A 20,839-nucleotide genomic window follows, 5' to 3' on the forward strand; every position below is an offset into this window, starting at 1 on the left:
AAAGAAAGAGAAGGCAAGCTCCAGACATCACCTTCAGTTCTGTCAAGTTTTGATCCATTGGTCTTCTAATGACATTTTCACCAGTGAGCTTAAATACTGATTTAAAAAAAAAAAGGCAGATGGGCATCATTATTACCAGGGTAGAACTCAGATTTCTACATTTCTATTAGGAAAAGTTCCTTTTCTCAAGAGGAAAGAGGTTTTACCAAGGCCATAAATAGAATCTTCTCCCTACCCTTCTACCCACCCACACATCTCAGAGTCTACTGGCCTCCCCCAGTAATTGACTCAATTTTTTCTGTTGACTGGATCAAAGTATATTGTAAGTTACAGCATTCACTGCTGTATTATAAGAGCAGTGATCATTGTGAGTGTTCCTTCTGCTAAATGGAAACCATGACCAGGAGCCAAGTGCTCATGCATCCAGTCAGACAACATGCCTGTTTGTGGAGGACAGGTTGTCAGTGTCTATACCTGCCAGCTTGTTGATTTTGATGAATTTAGTGCAAAGTCCAGGACATTCACTTTCACAGAAATCTTGGTTTGTTGCTTTATAACCAGCAATAAGGATACTGGCAATGCTTTAAAGTTACAAATTACAGAGCAGGTGCTGATCTGTCTTGGTAGAAGGACCTTCCTTATAAGAACTTCCCTGGATGAGTGAAATGACAAATCCAGTTTTTAAAAAATATTTCCCATGGGGCAGCTAGGTGGTGCAGTGGATAGAGCACTGCCTCTGGAGTCAAGAGACCCGAGTTCAAATATGACCTCAGACACTTAACAGCTGTGTGACCCTGGGCAAGTCACTAACCCCATTGCCTAGCCCCCCAAAAAAATTTCCTAGAGTTTCCTGAGCCATTTCTACATTTTCTCCAGTTTCATCCATGTTTGAGAAAGGGTCTGGTTTGTTGTTTTTTAATCTCTACCAGGAATAATCGTAGATAGAAGGGTAGGGACAAGTCATTGCTTTATGACCCTCTACCGCACACATCCATCTGGATTAAATTCTGACCAATGAGATCCTCTTGGTTTTCCTAATGGAGGAGATAAGATGAAGTTCCACCTAAGGGCATCTCAGGGAAGGGAAGCTGGGAATGGGGAGTTAGGAGAAGGGCAGGTGTGGTGGGGAGAGAGAGACAGGTAAATGATTAGAGAAAAATAGTAGGATAAGGGGAAATGAGAAAAAGATAAAGAATAGGGAATGAAAGCACAATAAAATGTGGCAAACATTCTCAACCCAGTCTTCAAAATCACCATTCTATTGTATCTTCTCTACTTACCCTTTCCTGAACTGTCTCCTAAGGCAGCCTTAACACCAATTACAGTGAGGTGATGCAGTGGATAGAACTCTGGACCTGGAGTTGGAATTACCTGAGTTCAAATCTGGCCTCAGACACTTAGTAGTTGTGCGATCATGGCCAAGTCACTCAACCACCATCTGCCTCAGTTTCTTCAACTGTAAAATGTGGATAATAATAGCACCTACCTCCCAGAGTTGTTGTGAGAATCAAGTAAGATGTTTGTAAAGTGTTCAGCACAATGCCTGGAACTTAATAAAAGCTTGTTTCCATCCAGCTAAGCTTTCCTTAGCTACACATGGGTGAAGGCATGTAACTGACTCAATCCAACCCCTGTGTTCCCTGATTCTTTTCCTTGCCCTTAAAGGCACCACTCTACCTTTCCTCCAGGGAGGAAATCTAGGTCACTCTAGGTGCCTTTTCTCACCCCATTTAACTATCAGTTGGTGTACTCAATCTCCTGGGAAAGTAAAGAACAGAGGTTAAGACTGAGGGCTTAAAGTCTACCTTTTTGGTGGGATAGTATAAGCAGACAGGGGATGGTCCTAGTGAAAGGTCAGGTCTAAGTGTCTCTTCTGCTCAGTCAGTCAACAAGCATTAATTAGATGGTCCCAGGCACCGTGCCAGATACAGGTGTTAGGGATACAAAGACAAAAATGACATATGCCCTGTCCTCAAAGAGCTTACAGTCTTTCCAGGGAGACAACATTTAAGCATATTCAAAATATGTATAAAGTAAATACAAGGGAATATTTTGGTGATGCACTAGCTCTTGAGTTATCAGGAAAGATCTTGTGTAACAAGTTGTATGAGAGCTGAAATCTGAAGGAAATTAGGGATTCTAAGAAGCAGAGATAAGGAGAAAGTGCATTGCAAGAGTGGAGGGCTGCCTGGGCAAAGGCGTGGAGATGGAAGATGACATGTCATGTGTGGATAATAGCAAGAATACTATTGTGGCTAGCCAGCAGAATACATGAAGGAAAGTAACATATAATAAACTTGGTGGGGGAATGGAGGTAGCTACCCATCCTATTCATTTTTTGGTCTCCTACCAACGACTGCCACTTAAAATGAGAATTAGGGGCAGCTAGGTGGTGAAGTGGATAGAGCTCCAGCCTTGGAGTCAGGAAGACCTGAGTTCAAATCTGGCCTCAGACACTTGACACTTACTAGCTGTGTGACCCTGGACAAGTCACTTAACTCCGATTGCCTCACCAAAAAAAGCAAAAAATAAAAAATAAAATAAAATGAGAGAATGAGCTCACATGTATTTCTTCCTAGCTTCCAAGAAGAATGCAAAATGTGCCATGCCAGGCTCTGCAGCCCCTGCACAGGGAACTGTGGGCTAGGAACTGGGTAATATCCCAAGAATTCAAAGACCGTGTCAGTAAATAATACCCTTTGAAACTGATGATAACAAGAATCCACATAACATGAATGAAATTATCCTGATGTAGCTGTGACCCACCCTTAGAGGTAATGTGAAGTATGTTGCTGTGTGTACCTCAGCAAGTGTTAGGGTCCCCTTTCTGTGATGCTGACAAACCCTTAAGAGGAAGAAAGGACTGAGAAGATGTTGTCAAAACTCTCCTTTCACTGATCTCATGACCACCAAATCCTTCTGATATTCTCTGTATCCAGGGATACTCTGGAGCAAACTCATACCAGTGAGCTGATTGTTAAATTTTCAATATGAGCATTTATACCCTAGAAATTGGTGAATGCTACATACAAATCAGGGCTTGACTTACAGTTGTGTTGATTTCCAGACTTAAGAAAGCGATGAGAGAAATGCAAAGGAAACTTAAAAGTGTATAATGGGTACATTTTACTTTTTTGGAGAGCCAGTTGTTAAATATTTACTAGGACACCCCTATCTGTGTCTCATACTTCAGGCAGTTCAGTAGTATGACACAGCTTGCTAAACTGTGAAAAAGAAAATACGTAAGAGAAGGGGGATCACATTCACAAACAGATGGAAAAACACCCTGAAATACCTGAACCTCACAGCCTCATCATTTTTCTGCAACAAAATGTAACCTGGCTCCTATCGCCATCAAGTAATACTCTAAAGCTCTGCTCCAATGGTACCATGAAGTTAGTAACAATGTGTTTCCCCTAACTATTTTTACTGGGGGGTGGCTGCAGGCTACCCCAGTGTTGCAGAAAGGCTGACATGATCCTCAGGGCCAGTGATCCAAGCTGCTATCTTGCCACCCTCTTAGCTCAGTTACTCTTTCTTTGTACTAACAGAAAGTCAGTGAACAAGCATCTATTATGTGCCTGGCACTATATTGAATGCTGGTGACCTACGTTGCCTAAAAAGAAAGGCAGAAACTTAAAATATAAGTGACCTTAAATCAGCTGTAATCTTGGAAATGGTAAAGAGGCAGTGATTTAATAACAGAAGTTTTTGATGATGAATAAGGAAGTGAACAAGGACAATTCAAAACTAAATTCTTGTCGCTATTTCTCCATCACTCCACAGGGAGAGAGAGTGCTCTGATTCAGGACACCTAATAGAATCTTTTTTTTTCAGAATCAAATTTTTTTAATTGTAAAGCTTTTTTTCTCTCCTACCTCTACCCACATTGAAAAGGAAAAAAAAAGATAAACAAAACTCTTGTAACAAATGTGCATGGTCAAGCAAAACAAATTCCCACATTGGTCATATTAAAAACTGGACGTTTTTCATTCTGTACTGTGAGTCTACCATCTCTCTCTCAGGAGGTGGAGAGATACTTCATCTTCTTTAAACAAAAACAAAATATCTAGATGTCTGAAAGTCATATTCTTTAGAGGGAAAAAAGTCTTCTAGAAGAGAAAAGTATGGTTCATTAAACTAAAAAAACCCTTGAGTACAACAAATATATTTCTATAATCCTTTGCTCACCAACATATCTGTAAAATGTGGTATCCTGAGGGAGCATACCCACCAAAAGCTAAGAGGCTGGCATTCCAGTGTATAAGTTAAGCTCCTATGTGCATGATTAGCATGAATCAATTCCTTAGAACCTTATCACATCTGGGTAGATTAATCAAATCAATTTTTCAAACATGCAAAATGGTGTATTAGATGACCATAGTGACCCCATCAAAAGGTGACCTTGCCTGAGCAAGTGGCCATTTTTTTCTTTAACACTGTATTTTAACAGAATGGGCCCCGGGTATTAAATTCATAGTTTACTGAGAAGGAAAACAAGAAAGAAAGAGAAAAAAGGCTGAATATGCTGAAAGACATCATCCAGGGATGGGCTGAAATCCCTATAAAGTCGTGAGATGGATTTAAATCCTGAAGAAAAAAAAGTACTTATATTGCTTCCCTTTCATCCCAAGTCTACCAGTGTCCAAATGCAGAGCTTCCTGAATCCCCTTCCCACCATATAAGTCCTGATTTCACATGTCTTTTCCCTCATAATAAGGCTTTATAGTAATTGACATTGCCCAAAGCAAAAATTGTGATCGTCACTTGATAATAATAATAATATTGATACTGAGCTTTAAGGTTTGCAAAATGCTTTATACATACATTATTTCATTTGATCCTCATAATCACCATGTGAGTCAGTCAGCCTCAGAGCCTGAGTAGTATTGTGGACAAGGAGTCAGGAAGACCTGAGGACAAATCCCACCACAGGCACACTGGCCTGCAACCCCAGTTCTGGGTACCTCTGGTTTCTCAACACCAGGCAACTCATTTAATGCAGCTGTCACACTGTTTTCTTCCCAAATACCTTCCCCAGTGGCTTGCCCTCTATTTAAAGTGTTTTGTAAACCTTAAGGCGTGATATAAAGGTTATCTACTGTTGTGTTTTTTGTTGTTGTTGTTGTTAAATATTCAGAAAGAGTCCACAGCATTGAACTCCACCTTGGGCAAATCACTTAGCCTTTCTAAGTCTCAGTTTTCAGTTGCACCTATCTCAAGGCTGTTATTCGGTTCAGATGAGATAATGCACATGTATTACCCCTGACTTACTCAGTAATAAGTATTATGTATGACCAATAGGTGACAGATTCAAGGTACAGAATGAGATATGCATTTTTGGGCATGGCCAATGTGGAAATTTATTTTGCTTGACTCTGCATTTGTTATAAGGGTTTTGTTAGCTTTTTTTTTAACTTTTAAATTAGGAGGAAGAGGATTGGGAGAGAGAAAATAAATTCTTGTTAATCGGGGAAAAATGCACAAATATTCTGCCATTGGTCCACACCTTGGCCTATACCATTTTAGCACTTGTAAATGGTGCAGAGTTTGGAACTCTTTGCTTATTCTTTGTTCTTAAGGAACCACAGCTGGAACTATAAGGAAGGGGGCCAGGAAAGGAATGTAAAAGAATGAAAAATCTCAACGTGTGGGATATTGGGGGAGGGAGGGGGCAGGGTGAAAGGAGTCTTCTTTGTCACCATTTTAAACAGTAAAATCCAACAAATGGAGTCATGCCTGTTCAGTGAAAAAGGCCAAGGGGTAAGTAGGTGCCCAGTCTAGCCGCAGTGGCCCTGACTGGGACTTCAGGGCTACTCAGATAATCCTGCAGCAAACCTGCCACCTACAGCCAAGTTCACACTGTCAGTCAATGGGACTAAAAAAGAGACAGAGATAGAGACACAGAGAGAGATGGGAGGAAGGCGGGAAGGGGAGAAAGAGGAGGAGAAGAAGAGTGGGGACAGAAAGGAGGAAAGGGGAGAGGAGGGAGGGGAAGGGAAAGAGAGAGGGGAGGAGAGGGAAGGAGAGGGGGGGAAGGGAGAGAAGAGAGGGAGACAGCAGCAGAAATGGGAAAAGCCAGCGCTGCTACTTAGTCACAATGTGCCATCAATTGCAGGGGAGGGAGATTAATGTTCAAAAGATTCCAATAAACAGATCATAATAGAAACAAGGGAATCTTTAATAAGGACAGCAACTAAATAGGTCTAATGTTTCTTCCCCTTCCACACTTTTGTTCACTGGTAGTTATTGGAAGATAGGAAAGGTTCATTACCATAAGTAAAATGCTGCAGTAGCCAGTCCCAGCTGCTTAGAAACCAGCCAACAGCCGTAGACTCCATGCCACCAGGGTCTCTCGGTAGGAGCCTTGCTTTAGGCATTTCTCCTAAGTGCAAGGGACTGTTAACTAAGCTCAGTTCACCTCATATGCAAAGAACTCTCAGAGACTTTCCCTTCTGTGAATAACCTTTCTAAAACCGCGTTGTTTCTGATGACTCGCCTCTGCCACTAAGAATTGGAAAGTATCCACTTTCTCCAGCTGCAAGTGTTCCCCAAGGAAAGAGAGAGGAAATTTTTCATATGTGGCCACTATTTTAAGTCTGTCATAGGTGTCAAATCTTCTGCAAATTGTCCTCTTCAAAGGCTGCCTTTGCTTTATAAATGAAAATGCAAATTTCTGGGAAATCAAGACAGTGGAATCTTCCCTGGAATCCCATGGATACCAAACAATCAGTATGTTTGTTTGCCTTTGAGCACTGAATAGAAAAATCGAGTTCCAGAACTCTCGGGAAATTTTATGCAAGCCTTTGTTACTGTTAGAATGTCATAAAGGGGTAGTCTGTAACATTTTCTCTGTAGTATAAAAAAAGGGGTTTTTTTTGGGGGGGGGAAGTATTATGTTACATTCCCTATCCTACCATCATTTGTATAGTAATTTTTATGCCAGATGTAAATTCGGTATTGGTCATTTTATTAACCCTTGAAGGAGATTCACTGAGAAGCTTTTTTTTTTTAAGTTGTGATCCCTTACTTCTTTCCCTCCCCTATCTACAACATACAGGAGACAGTGCCTTCATCTACTGTTATCTTAATGAAATAAAATGAATTTGATAGTTTATAAGAGTCCTACAGTAAACCCTGGAAACCTCTGCCCAGTCCTGACACATAGAGCCAATAACTATGGACACATCTGTTCACTTCTCTGAGACTATTTCCTCAAGATTAAGTAGAGATAACATCACTTGTGCTTTCCCAACCTCACAAAATTGCTGGGAGGGAAACTGCTTTGTAAACCTTAAAGTGCTAAAGTTTATAAACATAAGTTGTTTTTTCTAAGAAAAAAAAAGACTAAATTATTAGACTTTTTTTTCTATTTTTGTTGACAGAGGACAACTTAGAATCCTGGCATCATTTTCAGATCCCCTCCTAGGAGGAAATGTCTTTTCACTCTTTTTTGAAGAACACTACTTATTCAATCTTCTAATACTCAAAAAGCATGCTTTAAATAGCTTGATTTTTAAATTGTCTTCTGTGTGACCAATTTCTTCATCATCTTTGAACTTGGTGCTGACACTACTAATCACTTCATTTAAAAAAAGAATATATAAGTAACATGATCTTGTGACTGATTTCATGCACTTCTCTAGTTCCCCCTATTCTTTCCTCAGAAGTTCCCATTTTTTCCTTCATAAGAGATCATGTTACATATCCTCCACATTCCACACTACTGCCAACTGCCAAACTGCAAGAAGCAACTTACTTTGTGGTTTGACTAAAAAAGTTTATTTCTGTTGCTGGTTACCAGGTTCCTTGCAAGTAGAAAGGATTAGCATCACCTTTAGCCATAGATTCAGTTTACAAAGTTCAAGGAAGAAAATTTTGCTCCCTCTTTTATTGACATATTTTCTTGTACTATGACTTCCCGACAATGTCATTCCTACCCCCAAGGAGGGCAAGTAGGTGTCACCGTAAATAGAGGACTTAGTCTGCAGTCAAAAAGACCTAAGTTCAAATCTGGCCTCAGACACTTACTAGCTGTATGGCCTTGGGCAAATCACTTAACCCTCTTTGCCTCACTTTCCTCATGTATAAAATGAGCTGGAGAAGGAAATGGCAAACCACTCCAGTATCTTTTCCAGGAAAACCCCAAAAACAGGTCACAAAGAGTTGGACATGCCTGAAAAAAAAAGAGCAAACAATAAGCCTTGTGGAACTGTTCCTTCTAACAGAAAATAAAGCAAACCAGTACATTGGTCAGGTAGAATAATATATGCCTTATTCCATACCTATAGGTCACTACCTCTCTACTGAGAGAAAGAAGGCATGCTTTATGTGTTGAAGATTTATTAGTGTCAATAGCAAATATCTTAAAAAACATGAAAACGTAAAATGTAGAGGTAATACTATTAGACTATTATTATCTTAATCCTTAATGACCTTGTTGTGTCATTTCAGTCAGGTCCAATTCTTTGTAACCCTCTTTGGGGTTTTCTTGGCGAAGCCAGTGGTTTGCCATTTCCTTCTCTAACTCATTTCACAGATAAAGAAACTGAGGCAAACAGGGTTAAGTGAACTGCCCGGGCTCACACAGCTTGTAAGTGTCTCAGGCCAGACTTGAACTCATGAAGATGAGTCTTCCTGTGTCCAGGCCCAGAGCTCTATCCACTGCTTCACTTAGCTGCCCATCAATGGCCTTCAATTTCATCAATATAGGTACTTCTTTCACTGATGCAGATACCAATCTTGGTAGCAGGTCTTTGAAAGATGCAGTAGCTGAGAAATTAATCACCCTGGGATCAATACTTAGCTGGTCTTCAAATGATAAATGTGGTCTCCTACTAGCCCACAATTAAAGCCTTCTCAGCTTAGTAGAACTGGCAGAGCTGGCACTATTAGCATAGCCTTTGAGAACCTGGCATCACCTTCACTTAACAATGAGGCATCCAAGTCAGACTTTAACAGAGGAATAATGGGTAACAATTCTAGTTACAGGGAGTTAGCAAACATCCATTAAAATATAAGTTCCTTAAGAGCAGGGACTATTTTATTTTTGTCCTTTTATTATCAGAACCTAGCACATTACCTTACCATAGCAAGCACTTAAGAAATGTTTGCTGGAAAGCAGAAGGCTGGGGAACAATTTTTATAGCCAGTGTTTATGATAAAGGCCTCATTTCTAAAATATAGAGAGAACTGAGTCAAAAATTTATAAGAATACAAGTCATTCCCCAAATGATAAATGACCAAAGAATATGAACAGGCAGTTTTCAGATGAAGAAATTAAAGCTATCTATAATTATATGAAAAAAATGCTCCAAATCTCTACTAATTAGAGAAATTCAAATTAAAACAAATCTGAGGTACCACCTCACATCTATCAGGTCGGTTAATATGACAGAAAAGGAAAATAATAAATGTTGGAGAAAATGTGGGAAAATTGGAACACTAATGCATTGTTGCTGGAGTTGTGAACTGATCCAACAATTCTGGACAGCAATTTGGAACTACGCCCAAAGGGCTATAAAACTGTGTATACCCTTTAACCTAGCAATACCATTTCTAGGTCTGTATCCCAAAGAGATCATAAAAAATGGGAAAAGGACCCACATGTACAAAAATATTCATAGCAGCTCTTTTTGTGGTGGCAAAGAATTGGAAATTGAGGGGCTGCCCCATCAATTGGGGAATGTCTAAACAATTTGTGTATATGAATGTAATGGATTACTATTGTTCTATAAGAAATGATAAGCAGGCAGATTTCAGGAAAACCTGGAAAGACTTACATGAACTGATGAGTAAAATGAGCAGAACTAGAAGGGCAGCATTGTGCAGTGATTAACTATGATAGACTTAGCTATTCTCAGCAATGCAAGGATCTAAGACAACTCCAAAAGACTCACAATGGAAAATGCTATCCACATCCAGAGAAAGCTATGGAGTCTGAATGCAAATCAAAGCATACCATTTTCACCTTTTCTTTGTTTTTTCTTTCTTGTGACTTTCCCCTTTTTCTTCTGATTCTTCTTTCACAACATGATTGATGTGGAAATATGTTTAATATGATTGTACATGTAAAGCCTATATCAGATTGCTTGCTGTCTTGGGGAGGGGTGAGAGGAGGAAGGGAGGGAGAAAGATTTGGAACTCAAAATTTTACAAAAATGAATGTTGAAAACTTTCTTTACATACAATTGAAAAAAAATAAAACACTATTAAGGAAAAAAAAAGAAGCTTTAGCTGGATTAAAACAATGCAATGGCATTATAAATAGAGCAGTTCAAGAGTCAGGAAGACCTGAGTTCAAATCCATACTCAGATACTTCTTAGCTGGGTGATCCTGGGCAAATCGCTTAACCTCTGTCTTTCTCAGTTTCCCCAACTGCAAAGTGGGGATAACCATAGCAGAATTGTTGTGTGAATCAAATGAGATAATAACTGTAAAGTGCTTTCCACAGTGTTTGGTACAGATAGTAGTAGATATTTAATGAACGTTTGTTCCTTTCCCTTCCCCTGAACAACTGATAAATTTGTGAACATGACAAAGAAAGGTGTACATACTGTAGCAGCCAGATAATCTCTGACTTTCACAGCCTTCTTCTTTTAAATTTAGCTAGATTTAATTTTCACACAAGGAAACATATTAGGAAAATAAAAACTATCACACTGGGTCATAATGGTAATCAGTTCAGGCCAATATTTGTGTCTGAAAGTTGAAAGAAAGGAGATGGTAGTAGCTGTTCTCAGAGCTTTAACTAAGGCAGGGTATCTGACACTTTCCAGGGCACAGAAATGGAGAAGGGCAATTTTCCTTCCCTACCAGAGGAGACTGCCTCCCTCATACCCCGTAGTCCTCATCCCCTCTTGCCCTCACATCTGTAATACAACTGTTTCCAACTCCCTTACCTGGGGCCCAGGGACACACCCGCTCCTTGCCACTGCTTGGACATCCTGGTCTCCTCCAGGGGTTGAATCTCTACCATGCCTTCTCCGCCAAAACGCCCTCTGCCTGCTGCTGGGGTTTAGGAAATCCAGGGCTTTGTTGCTCTGTGGAGACACAGGAGAAATGGACTTTCCCTTTCCTGTGTAACTGGACCAGATCAGGTAACCAGTGCGAATCAGAGACCCACACAAAAGCCATCCGTGGGGCATTGAAGGTTCAGAATCCTCAGACCTTCCTCAGTCCTAGGTGAGCTCTTGCCCAAAGAGCAGCTTCCTTAGCATCTGTCTCAGCCTTTGTCTTCACCCTGTCCTTCCCTCCCTTCCCTCCCCACTGCCTGCAGTCTCCATCTGGTTTTTTTAGTGCTTGCCCCAGGCATAGTTACAGCCCTGGTTACCTTTCATAGCTTCATCCAGCAAAGTTACCTTGTTCCCTTGGTAATTCCAGACAATCCAAACTGAAGGAAGGATTTACTAAGACATAAAACCCCAAATGGCTTGTAATCAGATATTTGTGCCTGCTTTGGCTATGTAATTTATACTTTCATTTGAATATAGATGTGTGAAACGACATTTTGATAAAGTGTTAAATTCCATGCCAAGAAGACCAAACTTGAAAAGAGCCAAGAACTGCCAAGCCTCCTTTCTGTCCACCCTGGGCTCCTGGCTCTCTTGTGGGGATGGAAGGTGTCACCTCTTAGGCTATGTTCCATCTGCCTTCCCTTTCTCTGATCTGCCTGTTGGGCAGGATAATTGACAAAGTGACTTAGGTTTTCATTTAGTGAGCTTTTCTGGTTAGTTGAATCGAACTGAGTGGAGCACGGCAGGACTTCCTCAGCTTCCTCACACCTTCTTGCCCTTCTGACTCTCTAAGCTGCAGGAACAGCCCAAATGGAGGTAGTGAGAGAGCTGACAGAGGGTTGAAAGCAAAGCACCAGCTGCCTTGGCTTTTGTCCCAGCTTTTTGCTTTTGAGGGTTTAATTATTTGTCCCAATAATATGCAGAACAACTCACTTGCAAAGAATTTAAGCTTTATTATAACTGTTAAATGGTCTTGAAGTATGTCTTGGTATCAGAGTAGGACACATGTATGTTGGAAGCATAGAAACCGCTTTCTTCATGTTTTTCATTTTGTTTTGTCTTTTTTTTTTCAGGTCAACAGGTTTTGGCTTCTTGAATGCTCTATGCAAAGCAGCAGCTGTGCTTGGAAACTTAATATTTGGCTCCCTTGTTGGTATCACCAAAGCCATCCCTATTCTACTAGCTTCTACTGTGCTTGTATGTGGAGGATTGGTAGGACTCCGGCTACCTGACACAAGAACCCAGGTTTTGATGTAACTGGCAGGGAGGAAAAAGCCATTTGTCATTTTGTTTCTCTCTCTTTTCCAAGTGTCAATTTTCTTGATTGGTGCAAAGGTTTTAGATATTTCATGCCAAGAAAGATGGGTCAGATATTACCATAACTCAACCTCTTGTGGTGACTAACGCTTAGCTGTGTGAGTCCTTTCCCCCCAGACACAATTTTTGCACACCTCGCTTTGCCATTAACCATTTCTTTCCAAACTGTAAAGACAGCTACCTCCCCTAAAGCAGGCAAAAGGAAGACAATGCATGCTAAAAGTCCTCTCTTTTCATCAATGGAAACCTTTCTAAAAATGGCACTAAGATTGTCAGAATAGTTTCAGATTTTGCTGGATCAGATCTAGAAAGCTTAAGAGGGAGTAGTGATGGTGTAAATAAGTTCTAACATTAAGGCAACAATATGCAGGAACATAGGTTGGCTTATTACTACATTCATGCTGAGAAAAGAGATACCACTTTTTTTTCAACCATATGACATTTCCTGTTTACTTAGAAAAAAGCAACGTATAATTTGGGCTATAACAACAATGTCTTTCAAAGGAAACCATGTGGTGTAGAGCAGATGGGGTGGGGTTCTTTCAGTTATGAGGGTGAAGGAGAAAAATCATGACAGGGTAAGCTGACAGCAAAAAGTGTGATAAGTAATCTGCAAGAAAAATCCACAGAGGGACTTATTTTCTGACTTCTGGGAGATGTGAGGAAATACTGGTGAGAAAGTGTACATGGTTATGGTTTTCTGAATATTTGAAAAGTAAAGGGAGACCCTCTGCTCTTATGCAGCTGCCATAGACAGAAAGAAAGGTTAAGGAAGGAAACTTCCCAAAAGGTGTGTGTTCCTTCCTCTGCTCTAGTTTGTTCTACTGCTCTATTCTTCCTCAGTAGAACAATGATGTCAGGTACAGTCAATCAGCTGTAAGTATTTTAATCTTGCAAGTTAGTTTTGATTTAACAAAGTGAAATTTAGTAGAAAAACAGTCCCTCCATCTCATCGATTCTGATCTCAAAGAGGAGATGCCATGGCCGTTGAATAAGTGCTCACATGGGATAACTTCTGCAGCTGCCCTGCAACAGACCAGTCAACTGGAAAATACTGTTTTAAAATTTGCCCCCAAACAATGTTGAAGCGATTCCCCGTGGCATTACAGGCACAGTGCATGATTGGGGTTGCGGTGTTTGCCTTGAGCTCGTGTGTCAATCATAGCCATACATACTCTACTGAAGGTGGCCATGGGGTTATACCACAGCATCACAGCTGGCTGCTTGATTGTAATTTTTCATTGAGCATTTGCTTGAGAATAGGAAAGGAAGGGACAGCAAAGAATTCCCATGGGCCAGCTGTCAGCCAGATGACCCCCTCACCTCTCCCACATGCCTCAGCTTTAGTCTTTTGCTATGTGTAAAGACACATCTTTCTTTGAAATCTGAAGCCTCTGTACATACTTGGAATAATAGCCCCCAGCCAGCAGTAAATCATCTTTTGTGCCACATACACTGTCGGTTTAAATGATACATGTTTTTGAGCTTGGTACAGCTCATTAGAAGGTTGTCATTGGTAGCTATTATGTGGGACAACAAGACCAAAAGAGCCAGAGTTCAGGAGCTACCAGAAAGTGAAGACTAGCTAAAGAAGGCTCTAGCTTGGAATCTTCCTTTCCAATAATCAATCAATTATAGGTTTGTCCTTATAAGGGTGAGTCTGCCTTTCCCAGTCCCATTGACCACTGTGATCTGAACCATCCTCAGTTCAAACTGTGTACGAAAGCTTCTTTCAATAATACAAGCCCAGGACATAGACTGTCCCTCCTTGTTGTTCAGATCTATAGAACTAGAATGTCCTGTCTGTGGAAGGGCAGGAAGGGCATCTGTCCACAGGGAGAAAATGTTCAGGGCCAGGCTCATCAAAAAAACTATAACAAGAGAGGGGAGAGAATGGAAAAAAGCAGAAAGACTATAGAAATCAAGGAAACAGGAAAGAGGGGCCAAAAAATGGAAAACTAAAGCAAATAAACAAGAGAATCTGCTGTCACCAAGGGACAAAGACATTGACCACACTAATAAGTCTTAAACTTATGTTCCTTTGAAATTCACTCACTGTCTTCCTCCTCTCTCCCCTTCACTTTCCCCTCCCCCTTCTCAAAGGCCTTAATAAGCTTTTTAGGTGGATAAGAAATATGAACAAACAGCAACAGTCAGTCAGTCAGTTAGCATCTAATATGTGCCAAGCACTATGCTAAGTGCTAGGGATGGAAAGAGATACCAAAAAAATAGTCCTTGCTCTCAAGGCACTCACAAGAGTAATGTTTCTCAATCCTATGTATTCTGAATCTCTAAATCTTCCTTACTAATTAAACAAAAGAAAAATGTATGAGCCTATACATCTAGACCAGGAGTTCATCCCCTTTGTGCATCCTAGACACCTCTGATAGTCTGGGGAAGCCTATGGACCCCACCTCAGAATAATGTTTTTAAATGCATAAAATAAAACACACAGGATTAAAAAAAGAAAACATTTATATTGAAATAATTATCAAAATACTAAAACAACAACAAGTCTCTCAGACCCCAGGTTAAAAAGCCCTTATGTAGACTCAAAAAACCATAATTTTTCTTACAGTCTTACTGGGTCCTCCATTGTTATGGTATATGGCTCTTATTTATGTTGTGTCAGCACATATGATACATCTACAGAGAAGGTACATGATTAAACTTTTTTTCCGTATAAATTGAGTCAGCAAAGCTGTAAAGAAAAGTTAGAAGCTGAACCCACCCCCTTCGCTGAATCTATCTCTTTCTTCTGACAGCAAGTAGGATTCCAGGGAATTCCACCTCCGGAAATCCACTAAGGACCTTTCTTATCCCTTAGTTCAAAATTTAAGCTACTGGGCTTTTCCAAGAGGGAACCTTTCTAATGCCCCCATTTACAAACAACCAGTGCTCTTTGCGCTAGTCCCTTACTGTTTCACCCAGGTTCTCCACAATTGCTTTCCTCTTCCGGAGATTCTCCCTAGAAGAGATCAGATTGTTTCCAAGGTATGTTGCAAAGCTTGTCTAGCCTGTTCTGGGCTTGATATTTAGCTGCAGATTAAGATATAACCATGAGATAAGCATGAACCTGTGAATCTATCCAGTCATTGGGTCACTCACTGACACAGGAAAAGTATGAGTGATGTGTCTTTTCATCCAAAATGAAGAAGAAAATAAGAAGGAACTCAGATATGAAAGTCCAGGGAAAAAAAAGCAGTCACACTTAACTCCTAAATTTACTACTTCTTTGTGATATATGCCAATGCTTCTGAAGCTTCCCCAGAATCCAACCAGAATTCTCCATGTCCCCCCAGGGGGAATAGACTACCTTCCTCAAATACAAGTTCTGTACGTCAGCTGTGCTTCTCATAATTATGGTTCAGTGACCAGTCACATTTAGCATTGCTGCCTTGTATGCCAAGCACAGTAGGCAGGAGGGATCTGCTTATCCTGCTGTCCTAACAGCCATTCCAGACAACAACACGGAGAGGATTCTCTACCTATTAAAATTCAGCTGAATTCAGCTCCTTCAATTCTGCACTAATCAAGAGATTGCATTCTGGAGGATTACGTACTGGTAGCATTTCTACAAGCATTTGATACATTCAATTTATAACTGGAAACACTAGGGAATAGACCAGAATGAGCAGAGAGAGGATGGGGAGCCAATTAGGACACACCTATGGGAAGTGTCAAAGGATAAAGCTCCAGTTTTGTTTACCCTGACAGCCTCTTTAAAATCAAAAGTTCAACACTAACTACCCCTTCCACTTAGGGTACCCGTCTTTCCAGACTGATAAATTTGTCAAAAGACTCACCAGTTTTAAAAATTCACAACAGCCTTATCTGTTGGCTCTCCTACACATATGTTTGTCCCACAACATGTACACTTGAAAAGCTTCCTGGATAGGTCTTTGCTGCCAGGAACACAGGGTTCTAGTGGATTTTCTCTCAGTTGACAGTTGCACCACCACAAATGAACTATATCAAACTACAATTCTCGTTCTTATCAAAAAGAATTTTGCTCTTCATTCATGAAAAGGATAAAAGGGGGAAGGGGGAAAGGAAAAGGCGGAACAGGAAGGATGGTAGAGGATCAGAAATGCAGTGCAAAAGATAGTAGTGAAAAGATGAAGAGTTTAAGGAGGGGACTTTCCTAAACTATGGGATTCAATTAGGTAGCATGCCAAGGGAATGCCATCTGCTCCTTTCTGCTAACCAAAATAGAATTGGATATCTGCTAACCAAAATAGAACTGGATATTTTCAACATTTATTCTTTTCAATTCTTTTCAATGATTAAAAAGACTTTATTATTTCTTTCTTCAGTTAAAAAAAACACATTACCTATTCATGGATTAAAAGCCTTTAGATTTCAGAACAAAAATGTTTGAGTTTGACACTTGCTTGGCATCATAGAAAGCGAGCCAGCCAGCCCTTAAAGGCTGTGGGTCTAAATTTCCTTTTTTATTTTTTTAAAATCCCTATTCTATGCCAAACTCACCTGGGGGGTGGGGGGTGGGGAAGCACCAGTCATGTTGCAACAGAAGGAAATGTTACCAATCTATACCTTAAAGTACTCGGAAATTAAACCTAAACTCACATACTTTTTCCTTCTTTCAGGCAATGTACATCTTCTGTCATGTTTCCCATGTTATTCAACAAGTTAAATCTATATAGTGTGGGAACAAAAATGTCAGTGTCTCCTGTGTGCATTACTTGTCCACTTAATGTTTCCCTGTGTATTTACAGTCACTTTTGTACTGTTCTTGTCACTGTCTTGACACACAGTTTATGTCTGCTCCTTAACAATCTTTGCCCAACCTCAAGAAAAAGCCATTGCCATAGTTTCCCGCAACTGACTGTTGACGTGAGAAGGATCTCATTCATTTATTAGTGACTTGCTTTTATTCAAGAATCCAGTCTGCAAGGCCCACACTGGGAACAAATGGGAAGAGAAGGGGAGCCAGATGGCTAGAGAGCTTCTCTAGTGCTGGGACATTCACTGCACTCTTCTCCTCTGACAGATTATTCATTCTTTGCAGTACCATTAAAGGAGGAGAGACACAGTTAGTAGTGTCTTCATTGAAAGGCAAAGAGCAAAACATCACATTGACCACAAAAGCAATGATTTTTTTTAAGGGGAGGGAGAGAGGAATTTGGAGATTAAAGCCATCAGCCAGGCAAGAACCTGGTACCAATACATGCCCAAGAGGTAGAGCTGCCTATTCACAAAGTGTCATTATCACACTGGGCATTCTTGTAGAAGCTACCCAGCCAGCACTTGGTAAAAAAGGAGAAATGGCCAAACCTGCTGTTCTTTTCAATGTTATTATAGAAAGAAATTTCACCCAGAGATATCATTATAAGGTACAAGATACAAAACAAAAAATAGCCACATTTTGAAGAGAAATTATTTTATTTTTTAAAAATAAGAAATGCTATTTGAAACTGTTTCTGTCTATTTTCACGAATCTTTTCTAAAGCCTGTAACTAAAATGTGATGGAAATTCTCTAATCGAGCAGCCTTGGAATCTTCACTCCGAAAAGTGTAGAAAACAAATCTTACTGCTTCTCATATTCACCTTGAACTGACCTACTTGGGGTAAATTCTCCTTTCTGATTTCAAAGATTTCCCCACCAAAGGCTTCTGTTATTCTTTCTTTCCCTTTCTCTCTATCTTTCTTTCAAAGTTACGGTAAAGCAATAAGGACTTTCCTTCCCCCAGAGTGTTATAATTTAGAGGGCACATTTTAATATAGACACATAGAAACAACAGAGCTTAGCACCTAGTGAGCATGAATAATTAGTTAGAAGAGGTAGCTACTAAATGTGCTCCACATCTAGGTCACAATAGTAACTGACTGAAACAGAATCAATTCTGATTACTTCTTGTATCATTTTCACATCATGAATTACAAATCTACTCACCCTAAGTGTGCTACTTGCCCAGGCACTAAGATTGGTAGTTGTGACTCCACCATCCTTTCTTCCTATTTGTCTGCTTTTTCACTCCCTCTCCGTCTGCTCACCTTATATCTTCCTTATCCTTGTTTCCTTCTCCACTGCCTGTGCCTTAGAGGAGCTCAGAAGCATAGCCTGATCACACAGTGATCCTCAGAGGCAAAAAAGCTGTTAATCACTCTTCTGGGAACATGAAGATAGATAACATGTGGATAGTGACTGGTAAAATATATTAGCTGTGAATTACATTGCCTAATGCAGAGCTGATACTCAACAGGTCCTCAATGCCTCTGACATACAGTGCTGAAGATGATTTTGAAGCATGGCTTGGCAAGAGTTTCCATTTGCTGAGAAGCCATAAACAATAGCCTAATCACTCTCCTATCTCAAATTCCTAAGTCAAGACCCACACATATAATCACATATTTAAAGATAATCATATACATTAATCTGTATTTGTGATGGAACTATATGAAACATTGAAAGTTTTAGTGCCTTTGAATCCAAATGCTAAAATTACAATGGTTGCTCTTTTCCCTTCTTCCCTTATAACACAATCATGGCACTACAGAAGGTAACCCTCTGTCCCTACTCCTTCTTCACCCTCCAAACAGGTTGGGTTTAATCCAAGTTAGAACTAAGAGTAAAAAAAAATTGTCCATCTGGACAATAAGGCCAACTCCTTGGCTATCATCTAATGTAACACTGTTAAGAAAGTTTGGTGAACAGGGATGACCTCTCTTGCTGAAGTCGTTGCATGTCTTATAGGAATGATTCTCAAAGTGTAGTCCTTTCAGACGGTCCACCAGGTGAAAATATTTTTATAATAATACTAAGACATTTTAGTTTCTAATAAGGTAAAAACCAACATATACAACCCATGTAAGCAAAAGCACTGGGGGTGGGGGTGCTCAATAATTTTTAAGAATGTAAAAGGGTTCTGAGACCAAAAAGTTTGAGAACTGCTGCCTTAGAGAATATTTGGCTTCTCATTGTGCCCAAGATGTGATTGTGACTGCTGTATTGGTCTTGTAGAAGCCAAGACAGTGAAGAGGAGGGGGAGAGGTCTTCTCTATGCCCCACTCTCATTGAAATTTGCAGGGGGCTTTCCATCCTGAGTATATGGGAGTTTATCCTCCAACCCATAGAGTAATGAATCAAGCTCCTTATTCATTACATTTGCTTCACCCTCAAAAAGTGAAATTCTGACAAGTCAGAAGGGATGCCAAATATCCTATCATTAGATGCAAAGTAAATAAAACCAACAGAGTTCCCTTTCCATTTGCATGAAGTCTGTCTCCAGTCCCACACATGCACAGGTAGAAGGCCCTAGGCTGAAACCCACACCCACACCTGCCTTTGAAGTTCACCAGTCATGCCTAGATGCTAGTTGACATATTGTTCTAATTTCCTCTCCATCACAATTGTTATAAATTTATGGTGCCTAATCTGTATACTAAATCAAAAAGATTAAAAGGTAAAGAAGTGTTCTTTCTTGATTTATGCCCTCTCCACATTCAAAAAATCATTGTGTATCCTTAATTCTGACCTGGAGACATACTGACCCGGTCTCATGTCTCATGCTCTTTGCTCATGTGTATATAATGTATATAAAGCACTAAGCTATTTTTTAAGTTAGATTTCCTTTTTGGACACACTTTCAGATCAACTCATTTGCAGAGAAATCTTGGCAATGGTCCTGACCTTGTTTTTGGTTTCTGTATTTCCTGCTCTGTGTGCCCTTCTATCACGTGGATCCCAGTCACCACTATTGTATATATGTGTTTGCATGTGTGTACCCTCGATAAATCCTCACTTGCAGGTTTCTGGATTTTTTCATCCTGAGTCCAGCTGGTCCAATTGTGAACTCATCCCTGTGGAATGCACCGTCTGTGTCAGATTGCTGACTGCCATAATGTTTGACCAAGTGTGTTTTTACCAAAAGCCTTGGAGGAAGTTGTCTGTATCTTGGTGGAAGGGCATGCTCTGTGTAGAATGACTGTACATACAGTATAAATCTATTCAACTGTGGAAGTGTATGTAAATTTATCTGCCAGATACCTGACATTCATGTAACAAATGCAAAGATATTTAATGTACATCAGATTAATAAATGGGCATTTTTGCTCCATTATATTCAAATAAAGAACTTTTCTTCATCAAGAATATGGGTTGGTTGGTTATTGTGCTTCATTCTTGAAGAGGACCAAAATGACATCACTATGTTAGAGTCAAGTTACAGTGTGTCTGACTGTGGCTGATCAGACCAATACGAGCTTGGAATGCTCTACCACAGGTCAGGCATAAATAGTCCATATGAACATTTGGGGTGGATTCTCTAAATTTGTGCATCATACATTTCTTTTGAGCTACTTCAATTCTGCTTTGCTTATAGAGCACAGCACTTTCTCTGATGAGAGCACACCGTGCTGAACAATTCTGTGCCAGTGTCTTCTGTGTCACACAATCAATTCCAAAGTTCTTAAGAGAGACCTTGAGACTGTCCTTGTGTTGCTTCTTCCTACCACCACATGAATGCTTACTTTGTGTGAGTT

General features: G+C 40.1%; 1 protein-coding gene across 1 annotated transcript in view; it reads left to right on the forward strand.

The window, feature by feature from the left end:
- Positions 1-20,463, forward strand: part of SV2C (synaptic vesicle glycoprotein 2C) — a 272,446-nt gene extending 251,983 nt beyond the window's left edge. Inside the window, exon 13 of the mRNA XM_020998499.2 lies at positions 12,090-20,463. Coding sequence (XP_020854158.1) covers positions 12,090-12,273 — 184 coding nt within the window. The 3' untranslated portion in view covers positions 12,274-20,463. The remainder of the gene's footprint in view (positions 1-12,089) is intronic.
- Positions 20,464-20,839: the final 376 nt, after the last annotated feature.

This window comes from Phascolarctos cinereus, unplaced genomic scaffold (genome assembly GCF_003287225.1).
Source record: "Phascolarctos cinereus isolate Bilbo 61053 unplaced genomic scaffold, phaCin_HiC Scaffold_4;HRSCAF=312, whole genome shotgun sequence".
Classification (NCBI taxonomy): domain Eukaryota; kingdom Metazoa; phylum Chordata; class Mammalia; order Diprotodontia; family Phascolarctidae; genus Phascolarctos; species Phascolarctos cinereus.